Genomic DNA, 13,332 nt, shown 5'->3' on the forward strand with positions numbered 1-13,332 from the left:
AGCAAGGGGGGCACTCTCAGCCCCCTTCTCATGTCTATGTCAGAAGCTTTCTCAGTCCCTTTTTCACTTTAATAAAACTCTGCTACACAAAAGCTCTTGAGTGATCAAGATTGGTCCCTGGTCCTGAGGCTAAATCTTCTTCGGAGATCACGAATCCGACATCGTTTAGGTGGACTCCGGGAGTTGGTGATGGACAGGGAGGCCTGGCATGCTGTGATTCATGGGGTCGCAAAGAGTCAGAAAAGACAGAGTGACTGAATGAACTGAACTTGAAAGTAAAGAAATAGACCATAAATTGTTTTAAGAGGTGGTCTCCTCACTAGAGTAAAGGAATACCTTTTCAGATGAGAAATATCTTTTGAAGGACAGAATTTTATAAGTGGGTTACATTCGGACCTTAATAATATAAGATTAATACATGGAACAAAGGTATGCAACTTTGTGTAAAATTTATGAGATGGGTGTTAGAGGGAGAAGTTCTTGAGATATTTGTCTGAGGTTATCTAGGAAGCAGAAGACAATTAAATTAGGTGCTTCTTGCATGAGTCACAGGTGGCTGAGGGCATACTAGCCATACCCATATCAACAGTGTGTTAGCCGCCCAAAAAGAGTGTAGCTTGGGTGGAGTCTGGGATTTAGTTGTCAAAACTGAGTCCAAGATTCTTCAAGTAATTTAACAGAGGCTGAAACCCAAAATCATGAATAAATATTGAATTTGGAACTATAGATGGAAACACTGGAACAGAAAAATTATTAACAGCCAGGTTTTTTTCATGGTTATGTTAAGTAACATCAAAAAGAGCAAAAATAGAAGTCAGTATTTAGAAATGCAACAAACACAAAATCTATCAGAAATTCTATCTGAAAGTGAAGTCCCATAATGTGACTAAAATAAAAAAAATCAAATACACAATATAACGAGAAAAGATGAAGAAAATTATCCTCACTGGCCTGTCTTCATAAGTCTCACCCTGGATTTCTAACATGATAGACACTGGCCAGTACTAGGAACCCAAATTTAAGCATAGCTAAATATTAATATTTGTGTCACACTGTACTTTAATACATATAGGTTTTCATTTACTAATTCATATAAATATCTTAGTTTTCCTTTAGGACAATAAACTAACTGAAGGCAGGGATCTGGTCATCTTCTGTTTAACAATGTCTGCTAGAAACTCACCAAATGTTTTCTTACCCACCTAATACATGTTATTCACATGGAGTAATAAATGAATTTTGTTGAACAGATGGATAAAGTGCTCATTGTTTTGCAAAGGCTGTGCATGTGTCCTGTGTACCATTAAAATACTTAACACTGCTTTTTAAATAGGTTCAAAACTTCATGACATTCTAATCAGGCACAACTTAAATTCTATTATCAGGTCCACCTTTATAAGACTATCAGCCAACATACCCCGTATATTACTAGGATAAAAAGGCCCTCCATTCTGAAAAGAGATATTTATATAATACGGTTATTATACCAGATGCTTCTGGTAAAAGGAAGCAAACTATGACCTCTCTCACCAGCAGGATGAAGTGTTCTGTTTTCACAACAGAATGATGTTTGACCATAAAGCTAGAATGTGTGTGGGCTGTAAGAAATTTCTGCTTCCTTCTTTCTCTTTCTGTCTTTCTTTTGGCACCAATTTACAACCAGTAAAATCTGGCATGAAATTAGCTTCAGAATGTTTCTAAATGAATTAGAGATTATTTAATGAGTTATAATATATACAAATATAAATTATACAATTTATTTAAAATCATTTATTTTCAGCAAAACCAAACATATCATTGAGTTTACATAGAAATACCATTTGAAACTGGATCTTCATAAAAATGCACTGGTGAAATAAAATGTTCATAATTAATGACCAATTATATATACTATTTAATCATGCCAGTAGCAGGATTGATTACTTTTAAAAATTGGTAAAGTAACTTATTTTAAATGTGCAAAGTACTCTATTGTGTTGCCATTGATAATAAATTGCCACTAAATATATACCTATTACATAAAGCTTTTTAAAGTACAATAAAAATACAAATTCTATCTGTTAAAAAAAGCCATTGATAGGGCTTCTAAACATCCTCATTATACAAATTCAAAAATACTATATGACAAACAAAATTATAAAGACTCTTCTTTATGAAACATATACTACCCTCTAATTAAGGTACAACTGAACAGATAACAGAAAACGAACAGGAAGGCTTATATAGACCATAGAATATTATGAAGATACATACAAATATAATATTGCATAAGCATATTTGATTTCTGTTCCTAGTGAAAATGTACCTTTAGCACATGAAGAAAATTCCCATGACTAAAAGAAAAGAAAAATTTTTGAGATCTACCTTCTATCTAAGCTCACATTTTCATTAATTTAATTTACTTTTCTTATAATGAGATGAACCAAATTATATATCTGACCGTAAATTTTTGCTGCACTCCGTATAAATTAGTCTGTTACACAACAGGTGAAGATGTAGGAAACAATTTTTTTTTTAAAAGCTGAAGTTCACCAGCACAAGGGTCAGGTGCAAAAAAATGTTATTGTTCAGGTAAAAGACTAAACTGGACAGTAATTCCATTCATTTCAAAAATGAGATCCTGACTTTAACAGAAAAAACATTAAATTTGCTAAACAATATTGATAATTCATAAAGAAAATATGTTACAGATTTTTTAAAGAATCAGAATTAATGGGCTATCACAAAGTAAACCTTGATGAGAAGATATTTTAATCAACGGAGAAATATAAGAATAGTCTTATTCAGTGAGAAAAAATTTATTTGGTAAAGTAAATATGGGTAATAGATGCTGCAACTATAGACAGTATATATTCCAAATCATTTTGAGAAAACATCAGATCAAATGACATTTAGATGTTTAGTAATGTAACTTATCTTGATAGAAACTAAATTTTAAGTCCTTTGTGAATAGCAAGCTTTCATTTTTCCAAAATCTTTATGTATGAAATAAAATATTTAGAGTATAGCTGATAATAATAACTAATATTATTACCCTGAACTTAGTAAGAACAACTCTAAACACATTTAGTTTAATTATTGGGATTTATATTTCTGTTATTTTACCTGTTAAAAATGATATGGTGGTGTTATATTCAAAGTTTACATTTTCCCAATAATATGAACAACATTTCATACATAAAATGATATCTGTCTAATGAATGGTAACATGTTTATTGGTTTGAATATAGAACATATTTAGTTTGGCATTGGTATATCTCTTAGGATTCTGAAAGGTATCATTTATGTATAGCTTTTGGGAAATTAATAATAAACTAGCAGCCTAGAGAATGAACATAAATTTGAAGAAGCTAATTATTTAGAATTCAGACAAAGGCAGATATTTGGATAATCTGTCTTTCAATTACAAATTCTTCTACAAACAAACTGAAAGGAACATAAAAGTACAATTTAATTTACAGTGAGTTTTTAAAGCAAAATGTTACAGATCAACAGTGAATGCATCAGGAAATTTTACTGAAATAATTCTCAAAAAGTTAAGAGACTCAAAAATATATTGGCATGTTTATAATACCTGACATAAGTAATAATGACTGATATATATATATACATATACAAAACAATTTTAACAGATTCAGGACCTCTTGTTCTTTACATCAGCACCTGCTGTCTAAAGGGTCGAGACAAAATACTGTGCCTTCAAGAGTTAGTCCCATTTTGAACCCCTCCTGTAAAACAAAGTAAAATCATTAAAATAGGAAATGCTCATAGAAAAAAAAAATCTGTAAATGAAAAAGACTATGAACAAAAGTTGAAATCTTCATGCTTTGATCAAAAAAGAAATAATTATATGTCAAATGTTGACTTGTCAAATTTGTATCAAGTGCTTTTATATCCATTAACATTTTAAATGTTTTAAATATACATGAGGTTAGCATCCATAAGCTAGCTAGATAGCATATTAAAAAGACATGACTAACCTAAACAGCATATTAAAAAGCAGAGACATTACTTTGCCAACAACTTTGCCATCTAGTCAAAGCTATGGTTTTTCCAGTGGTCATCTATGATGCGAGAGCTGGACTATAAAGAAAGCTGAGTGCTGAAGAATTGATACTTTTGAACTGTGGTGTTGGAGAAGACTCTTGAGAGTCTCTTGGACTGCAAGGAGATCCAACCAGTCCATCCTAAAGGAAATCAATCCTCTTGAATATTCTTTGTAAGGATTGATGTTGAAGATGAAACTCCAATACTTTGACCACCTGATGCGAACTGACTCCTTGGCAAAGACCCTGATGCTGGGCAAGATTGAAGGTGGGAGGAGAAGGGGATGACAGAGGATGAGATGGTTGGATGGCATCACCGACTCTATGGACATGAGTTTGAGTAGGCTCCGGGAGTTAGTGATGGACATGGAAGCCTGGCTTGCTGCAGTCCATGGGGTCACAAAGAGTCTGACACAACTGAGCAACTGAACTGAACTGAGCATCCATAAGAGACAGAAGAAAACAGAACTAATGGAATTAATTTTAAGACTTAAATGTTTCTTTTCAGTAAAGTCTACTTTATGTCATTCTACTGTAGTTTAAAAAGATTCCTTGACTTTAAAGGTCAATGTTCATTTAAGTATAAGCACAATAGCTAGATCTCAAGTTGATGACAGTTTAATAGTTTTCATCTTTCTTTCTTTCTTTAATAGTTTTCACCTTTCTTTAAGTGAAAGGTGTTCACCTTTCACTGCCCAGAGCCTGGTAAAATAAACTGCATTGCATTTAGGAATTGCAATGCTGTATCCTATGTAGGGGATCCTATGGTGGCAATGGACTGCAGACCACTTTGCCATGGAAAGAGCTTCCTCTGCAGCTTCCCTGGTGACTCAGTGGTAAAGAATCTACCTGCCAATGCAGGAGATGCTGCTTCAGTCTCTGCATTGGGAATATTCCCTGTGTTTCAGGGAAGAAGCCAATTTTGACACCATGTTGGAAACTGTTTCTTTGACTTGCTTTCATTATTATAATCATACTAAATGGCTTGCCTGGAGGACCCTGCCCCTCTGCTTGATGGTAAACTAAAGTGCCTTTGTTTAGCTCATGGAGAGACACTTGTTCCTGCCCACCTGTGAATAGAAGAGATTAACACATCCCTTCTGAAGGCTGGGCATTCCCCTGGAGATGCTTTGCAAGACTGAAGACCCTTTCACTTTACTTCCCACTGCATCTCTCTCTCTATTCTGCCTTTTGATTTTAATTCCTCATTGATTCTTTTTCTCTGATCTATAAAAGAACCTGGCATCCAGACCCCAAGAAGATGGTTATTTTGAGGCAGAGCCTTCCATGTTCTCGGTCTGCCAGCTCCCCGATTAAAGTCTCTTCCTTGCCTCAACACCTTGTCTCTTGGATTCATTGGCCTATTGTACGGCAAGGAGAACAAGCTTGGACTTGGTAACACCTGGAGAAGGAAACGGCAACCCACTCCAGTATTCTTGCCTGGGAAATACCATGGACAGAGGAGTCTGGCAAGGTACAGTCCATGGAATCTCCAAAGAGTCAGACATGATTGAGCGACTAAACAACTAGTTTTGCAGTTGCTTGCATTTGCAAATTATTTGAATCCCACTCACCCCAGCATGTTTTAGCATCTTCCCTGGTGGCTGCAATGTGGGAGACTAGGGTTTGATCCCTGGGTGAGGAAGATCCCCTGGAGAAGGAAACAGCAACCCATTCCAGTATTCTTGTGTGCGAAATCCAATGGACAGAGGAGTCTGGTGGTCTACAGTCCATGGGGTCGCAAAGAGCTGGACATGACTGAGAGGCTAACAGTTTTTCATAGCATGTTTTAAATGCTTCTGGAAGTTAAACTGCCTTTAATTTATTAATAGCAAGGACCCAATTGCCGTGAAAATTTTTCTTCAGAGTTATAGTAAAAATTCAGTGGCAAAGGATTTTGTCCTTCTCTTCTCAAAGCTCTCTTCTTTTCTGCACAAAGTAATTGAATGATGGACCATCTCTGGCCTTACTATCTCTCCCATACCCATCTTTGCCCATAAAATGAAATGTAGACAGCAGTCTGCTCCTGAGGAAAAGAAAATCTCTCTCAAAGAGAGGGCTTCTGCCCTCTGTTCTGCTTTGTCTTTCATTTAATTAGATGACAGCCAAATGCATATTCATTTGCATTTACTCAAATGAATTTGAGAAATTTGAGTTACCTTCAAATAGAATTGGTGTCTAATGTACTTCTATTATAAGTTCAATGCAAACAGTATCATATAGAGGAAGAGAATCATTACAAAATGCAAGCCACACCTTTTTCACTATTAGTGTTTTGAGAATGCTTTTCATTATATCTACTGCAAAAAGTCCACATGGCAATACCATCACTTTAATGGTTTTTCAAAACTACTTCTCATTATTTGAAATACAAATTCTATTTAGTTAAGTAAAAGTCAGAGTACTTACCATATATTTAAAAGCCTATTCTTGTCACAAGCAGAAATATTTTGCCAACTGTATGCATATTTTTTAAACAGCTGCCAAATGGTTAGAAAAGTCAATACTTTAAACTGAAAATACTGTAAATAAACTTCTTTTTAAAATATTTTATTTGGATATCTGAGGATCTATGTACTATATCATCTTCTGGAATATTATTAGATAGATAGACAAGTACTGTGGGTATGTATTATCTTTGCAAAGATTTGATATCATTGTTTTTAAAATGTTATCAGTTCATTCTGAAATTAAACCACTATCTCTTTAATTACCCTGAAAATATCATTTATCAATGTGCTATTACTATAGGAAAAGCAGAATAGTAATCAAAGTAAGATAGGAGTTGATCATTATTTCAACAGCAGCAAAAAATATTTGTATATTAATTACAAGAGTATCTCCAAGTTTTTATAAAGATCCTTTTGGATTCCTTTTACATTAACTTAATTATCTCTTTTGACAGACACATTGTCACATGGCTGCTTGGTTTTCTTTCCTCCTAAAATAAAATTTCCCACACATTTTCTGACCCTTCCTCTCTAGGTCTCATTTAGTAAGTCATGATTTAACAAATACTCAGTCCTTCTAAAGTTCCATATCCTCTTGAATTTTAAACCTCTGCATGAAAATAAAGCTTATTTAACTTATGTAGGGATGGAATGGAGACTATAATTAATATCACACAAAATAATGATTTTATTATTAATATATTATTAATAATATATGTTATATAAAACATTTTCCCCAATTGTATTTTCTTACTTTGAAATAGAAAAGTATATCAAGGATAAAAAAAACCACTCATATGTAACAATTAACATGTTGAAGTATGTCCTTTGAATCTCCCTTTCCTCTAACTATAAATTTAAAAAATAATTTAATAATATACTATATATTATATATAACATTTATTTGATGTATTACATACATTATATATAAATTTCTGTATTCTATTTTTTTAATCTTAGCAGAACAAATTTCTTTGAGTCCATGTAAAACTAATTTGATGATTTTATGATGTTTTATTAATTTTAATATGATTTGTTTCCTGAATTTTATAATTTTAAATAGGGTTGACTGGATGTTTCTATACATAGAGAGTTTCCATATTCATAGTTATTTTCTCTTCAGGTTAGATTGCATTAAAGTTTTTGATACCACATAGAAATACACGTATTAGCAACAAATTACTGCTCGAGGGATGCTATGCACTGATCTTGACCCTGCAATGATTTAGAGTGCCTGTTTCATCACACTTTCATTTGTACTCATATTAGTAAAAAATAAAATGTTTAATTTGCTGAACTAAAGTAGCATTTATAGTTGTTAATTTGTATGTTTTCTTTGATTAGATTTAACATGTCTATAAGTATGTAGCCATTTGTGGTCCTTTGTGAGCAACTGCCTTTTTATCTGTTGATTATTTAGTTTCCCTATCATTTGTCTACTTATTTTAATTATACATACACAATATGGTTATACTTTTTAAAACAAAATTAAAAGAAGTATAGAAGTTTTTCTACAAGAGACTGCATGTACATATTTTCCTTATAAAAATTTCTTTATAATTCAAAAGCCTGATAAGTATGTAATTGTATTTCAAATATTTTAAACTATCCAAGGCTTCCAAAATTTATCTGAATATTTGTTGTATATTTCAGCTATACACTGATCTTCCAAATTATTAACCACTTGAATTAACATCATTTTATGCAAAATTCATTCATCTTTCATTGACTTACCATGGTTCTTTTTTAACATGTTAAATTATTATAATGAATAAGGTACACTTCTGGAATATCAATACTATTACACTAAGTTGCCTGCCAGTGACGTAATGAGAAATGCAAATTATGTCAAATTGGATACCCACATAATTGATTTTAAAGAAATATCTAATTTTCTAACAATTTATAAAAAATTTGGCTTAATAGTTCTGCTTAAATTCTTACATTCATGAGATGTTTTTTCGATTTCCTCTGTAAATAAGACAGTAAAATCCAAAATTTCAGTAAGCTTAACTCAATATAATTTATATGCATGCATGCTAAGTCGCTTCAGTTGTGCTGACTCTTTGCGACACTATGGACTGTAGACCGCGAGGCTCCTCTGTCCATGGGATTCTGCAGGAGAGAATACCGCAGTGTTTGCCAGGCCCTTCTCTGGGGAACCTTCCTGACCCAGGGATTGAACCTGAAGCCCATTATGTCTCCTGGCATTGCAGGAGGATTGTTTACCATTAGCACCTATACTGTATTAAGTTTTTACACTATATGCAAAGATAAAAATAGTAACCAAATGTGTGCATTCAATTAATCAGGCTAACAAGATTAATGATGAAAGCTGTCATATATTTTAGATAAAATATGATTTTACTTTAGTTAAACTTGCAAATAAATCATGGATTAAAAGAAACAGACAAACAATGAGATGGACAATGCCATAGTGACTTATTCATTGAAAAAAACTTCAAAATATGAGTATAAACCTCTTTAAATAATAATCAGATATATCCATGTGAACTGCTATTTGAGTATTTATTAAATAAAGCATGCAAATATTAAGGTTTAACTTCAAGAAGCCATAACTTGTTTAAAATATGAAAATGATATACCAACCATCTCTGGCGCTACCAACCATGAAAGCAGAAAAGAATGAAAAAGACATTAGGAAATAACAAAAACAAAAGCAAAAATACCACAGTGTAACATTATTTATCTAACACATGTTAAATCATTCTAATACGTTGTTTCTCAAACTAAGTTTCTACAAAAATCTGGAGATATAGGCTTATTTTCAAATATCTATAGAAAATGTTTGTTGTGTGAAAATCTAAAAAAAAATAGTAGTAATTCTTTTTGGTTTTTATAACCTTTGAGAACAAATACTACCATATCACTGTCCATGTTTTTGTCTGTTCCTACAAGAACATTAGCACCGAGGTAGAATAAGCATAATTGATAAAATTAATGAAAAGGTAAACAAATTATTTACATATGAAATAAATAAAGCATTATCACTAAATAATCATGCACTATTTGCATGAAGTGTCTTAATATTTGAACTATAGAAAAGATGTGCCAAAACTGTGTCATCAAATAAGATACATGCTGATATCAACAGAAGTTTGATATTGATGGTTTTAGCTTCAGCTGAGTAAAATAATCCATGCTATTATATTAAAGTTTGTAATTAGAATTTTATTAGGTGTTATAATTTTGCTTTTAATTGATGTTTTGAATTAACAGTTATATAAGATCTATAAGGATAAAATGCTTTTCAACTTTTTGTAAGTATTTATGAAATGTTATAATAAAAGTTTAAGTCAGTATTAAGGATTTAAAATAATTTTTTATGCAAAAGGGAATTATAAATCATTCAACTTGAGAAATTTTTATTTTAACATATTCTTAAAAAATCTCAAGATATGTTAAACAATCCAACTTTTAAGATAGAGAGGTATTATTACATCTGGAATAATTACATCTGGAATAATAAGGAGAATCACATAATACTTAAAAAACTGCTTCATGCCTTCAGTCCAAAATCAGTGAAAGGATGTTTATGATCTTTCTAAGAAGTAGTGTTTTTATCAGTGTTAGAAGATCATAATCCACCCCTTAATTTTTTTTCCAGGAAACAAAGCATAGAAGAGTGAGTATATCGTCCAGGCTGAATAAGTAAATTTATCACATCTTCTCTTTATCACATCTTTTCAGTCAGCTTTATATAAGCTGATTGATATAATGAGCTGATCTCTGACTGCAATCTACCACATATATATTGTCTTTTTGGTGAAAAATAGGATATAAAAACTTCATCAAGATATACAAGGAAATATAAAGAGAAGACCTTATTATAGTGCTTATAATGCTAATTATTAATCATGGCCCACTACACAAAATATCTTCAAACTTTCAGAACAACTCAGAATTGAAAAATACAAGGGAAAGAAAGAAATGAAAATGCAGCTGGACTACATTCCTCAGCAAGTGGTCATTTGGTGTCCGCTGCTTCAGTAAGAGCCCAGAAGAGCCCACAATGCTTCCTTCTTTTTCTACATCCCCACCCCCACTTCTTTGGAATTCTTGGTTTTAGCTATCAGCTTTAATCTTTTTTAGTTAATTGTGGTACATGGTTTATAACATTATATAAATTTTATGTGTGCAACATTGTATTTCAACTTCTGTATACACTACAGTGTGCCCAAAAGTTTAGTTTCCATCCATAACCATACAGTTGACCTCTTTTACAATGATTCCTTTAAAAGAATGATTTCACTCTTACAAAGCTTTTCCTTCATTCACCCATTCACAATTTTGAAATTCATTATTGTTTTAAAAGATTGAGATCAAATCTTATAAATATAATGCAGTGACCTTTTAATTTTTGGATTTTGAATAATGAACTCATGAAGAATTCATGCAATTTTGTATCAAAAAGATGTACCACCTTATTGACACTGTAAATTGCACCATTAAGAACAAAACACAACAAAACCTTATCTTTAGCATCTGAGTATTTTTAGAGCGAAATGTATATTGTTATTTTAAAGCAATTATTTTAAGTAAGTTGATAATAGTTCAAAGGAAGGTTAACTATAGTATATAACATTGTCTAGGAATCACAGAAAAAAGAAACAAAGATTATGGGCCAATCTGTTAAAATAATCACCTGCATCTCATCTAATTTTGATTGAATATCTGGTGGGAAATCCCCTGCTCCACAGTTAAATGGGTCAAAAGGTTCTGCTCCAAACAGGTCCCGTTCTAAAAGAAAGAAAATAATATAGTAAATGAAATGATAAGGAGTGAGTTGAAGTAAGTTAAGTTCAGTCATGTCCAACTCTTTGTGACCCCATGGACTGCAGCCCGCCAGGCTCCTCTGCCCATGTTCTCCAGGCACGAATAATGGAGTGGGTTGCATCGCCCTTCTCCATGGGATCTTCCCAGCACAGGAATCAAACCCAGGTCTCCCCCATTGCAGGCAGATTCTTTACCAGCTGAGCCACTAGGGAAGCTCTAAGTTTCGAAGCAAGATTAAATCAAGAAAAACCTGCATAACCAAATGAGCCTCTATCCACAATAGTTAAAGACCAAAAGGAAGCAAAAATCCATTTTTATGATGATTTAAAAACTATTTGGTGGCAAAGGACTATTATTCAGAGAGGTTTTTAAGCCTTTAAGTAAGAAATAGCAAAATCACTAAATGTTGGATAATTAGTATATTTCAATGCCTATATTTTACCAAAGCAATTTATTTTCTTTTACACTTTTATTCATTTTGAAGCAATTTAAATGTACTGAAATTGATGTATTATTCACTGAAACTTCCCTATTCTATTTATTGATGACCCTGAAACACAATAGTGACACAATATGTAGGACCTGGTAGATTAGTGAGTAGCTTAACTCATAGTTCATGCACTTTAATCTCACCCTTCAGCCAGAAAAAAAAAAAAAAAATTAAGGAACAATACCTTGTGTAGCATGAAATCATATCACCTTTCTAGGTAACCACAATGAGACTATTTCTCTAAAAATGTCTCCTATTCCCCACACAAATTTTTTTTTTTTTAAATTGCAGTAATGGGGACTTTCTGGCTGCCCAGTGGTTAAGATGAAGGTGCCCGTGCTTCCAATGAAGGGGGAATGGGTTCAATTCCTGGTAGAGTAACTAAGATCCCACATGCCACATGGCCAAAAAAAAAAAAAAAAAAAAAAACAACCCACAAGAGTAATAGAATATCAAAAAGATCCCTGTGCATATATTTTAAAGTATATGTTGCAATGCATACTTCAAAATATATAGACAGGGAGCTTTTATATATTCTATGGCTTATTATATGAAAAAGTTTTTAAAGAAATTTCTTTCCTCTGAATACATTCAAAGCCACTCTTAAATGACAAAAAATTAAACTGTCTATAGGCAATAACATTTATAATGTAGCAAGATATTCACTTTTCAGTTCAGTTGCCCAGTTGTGTCTGACTCTTTGCGACCCCATTGACTGCAGTATGCCAGGCTTCCTTGTCTATCACCAATTCCTGGAGCTTGCTCAAACTCAGGTCCATCAAGTCAGTGACACTATACAACCATCTCATCCTCTGTCATCCCCTTCTCCTCCTGCCTTCAATCCTTCCCAACATCAGCGTTTTTCTAAAGAATCACTTCTTCGCATCAGGTGTCCAAAGTATTGGAGCTTCAGCTTCAGCATCAGTCCTTCCAATGAATATTCAGGACTGATTTCCTTCAGGATTGACTGGTTTGATTTTGCAGTCTGAGGGACCTTCAAGAGTCTTCTCCAACACCACAGTTCAAAAGCATCAATTCTTTGGCACTCAGCTTTCTTTATGGTCCAACTGTCACATCCATACATGCTGCTGCTAAGTCGCTTCAGTCGTGTCCGACTCTGTGTGACCCCATAGATGGCAGCCCACCAGGCTCCCCCATCCCTGGGATTCTCCAGGCAAGAACACCGGAGTGAGTTGCCATTTCCTTCTCCAATGCATGAAAGTGAAAAGTGAAAGTGAAGTCGCTCAGTCGTGTCCGACTCGTCGCGACCCCATGGACTCCAGCCTACCAGGCTCCTCCATCCATGGAATTTTCCAGGCAAGAGTACTTGACTACTGGAAAAACAAAGCCTTGACTAGATGGACCTTTGTTGGTAAAATAATGTCTCTGCTTTTTAATATGGTGACTAGGTTTCTCATAGCTTTTCTTCCAAGGAGCAAGCATCTTTTAATTTCATGGCTACAGTCACCATTTGCATTGATTTTGGAACCCAAGAAAATAAAGTTTGTCACTGTTTGAATTGTTTGCCCATCTATTTGCCATATGCCAC

General features: G+C 33.3%; 1 protein-coding gene across 4 annotated transcripts in view; it reads right to left on the minus strand.

Annotated features, from left to right (window-relative positions):
• Positions 1-1,755: 1,755 nt before the first annotated feature.
• GULP1 (GULP PTB domain containing engulfment adaptor 1) overlaps positions 1,756-13,332 on the minus strand; it is a 340,099-nt gene continuing 328,522 nt past the window's right edge. For all 4 annotated transcript variants that reach the window (XM_044932616.2, XM_044932614.2, XM_025273621.3 and 1 more), the window contains 2 exons: positions 11,163-11,257; positions 1,756-3,728 (listed from right to left, as the gene is read on the minus strand). In XM_044932616.2, the coding sequence (XP_044788551.2) occupies positions 3,657-3,728; positions 11,163-11,257 (167 nt within the window). In that variant the 3' untranslated portion in view covers positions 1,756-3,656. The remainder of the gene's footprint in view (positions 3,729-11,162; positions 11,258-13,332) is intronic.

Source organism: Bubalus bubalis, chromosome 2, assembly GCF_019923935.1.
Source record: "Bubalus bubalis isolate 160015118507 breed Murrah chromosome 2, NDDB_SH_1, whole genome shotgun sequence".
Taxonomy (NCBI): domain Eukaryota; kingdom Metazoa; phylum Chordata; class Mammalia; order Artiodactyla; family Bovidae; genus Bubalus; species Bubalus bubalis.